Genomic DNA, 883 nt, shown 5'->3' on the forward strand with positions numbered 1-883 from the left:
TGAGTCCTGAGAATGTCGTGCCACTGATTGTATAAGCTGCTGATGGTGGGGGGGTAAACAGCCATCAACTTCCTAATTTATATACATGTACATGTAAATGATACACTCTCATAATTGATTAATTTCTTGCATATTCGCTAATAGAAAATTAAATTGAAAACTAGGAAAGGTAATGACAACTTACCTAGATTTTTTTTCTTTAAGAGATTATATTTGAACTGATATCCACTAACTGCTTAAACAGTATAGGCTCAGAAAACATACAAGTTATGGGTAATAAAATTATAGGGTAATTTTAAACTTTATTTTAGCACTGTATAATCTTATTACCATGAATAAATTTAGTACATGGTATTCTCACAGAGAATATTTTAGAAATGTGAAAATTCCTTTAAACCAAAGCTGATTTAAGTTTCTTTTATATAGAATAGGCAATACCAGATTTTCGATTTTTGCTTTTTATTTATAAAAAAGAAATGTTTCTACCTTCTCCAAACATGTACATCTGTTTCTAATGCAAATAACAAATCAGTGAGAAGCCGCTGGTGCATTGGAGACCATTTAAACTCAGGAATCCGAAACATGGTAGTACGTGGACCGGGGCTGAACTGGCGCCGCTGCTCCTCAGTCATTGGCATTCCTCTAAATCCTAAATCAACTCGGAGATCTCGGTCTTGTTGGGTGACAGACCGACCCTGAACAGCCTGAAGAAAGAAATGGTGAACTTTTGTGTAGTACAAAAGAAATGCCTTATTTCAAAATAAAAACAGTGAGTAAAGAGACTATGTAAAGTTTTTTTGCATATGACTTCAGTAGGTTAATAAATTTTACATATATTATTCACCTGATAAGTCCCTGCACAGGAACTTTTTTGAGCTGAAAA

At 33.7% G+C, this 883-nt stretch overlaps 1 protein-coding gene across 1 annotated transcript in view; it reads right to left on the reverse strand.

Annotated features, from left to right (window-relative positions):
* Positions 1 to 883, reverse strand: part of LOC103582305 (neurobeachin-like) — a gene marked incomplete at its 3' end in the record, with an annotated part of 22245 nt that overhangs the window by 14397 nt on the left and 6965 nt on the right. The window contains exon 4 of the mRNA XM_008563941.1: positions 487 to 749. Coding sequence (XP_008562163.1) covers positions 487 to 749 — 263 coding nt within the window. The remainder of the gene's footprint in view (positions 1 to 486; positions 750 to 883) is intronic.

Source organism: Galeopterus variegatus, unplaced genomic scaffold (genome assembly GCF_000696425.1).
Source record: "Galeopterus variegatus unplaced genomic scaffold, G_variegatus-3.0.2 Scaffold15653, whole genome shotgun sequence".
Lineage (NCBI taxonomy): Eukaryota > Metazoa > Chordata > Mammalia > Dermoptera > Cynocephalidae > Galeopterus > Galeopterus variegatus.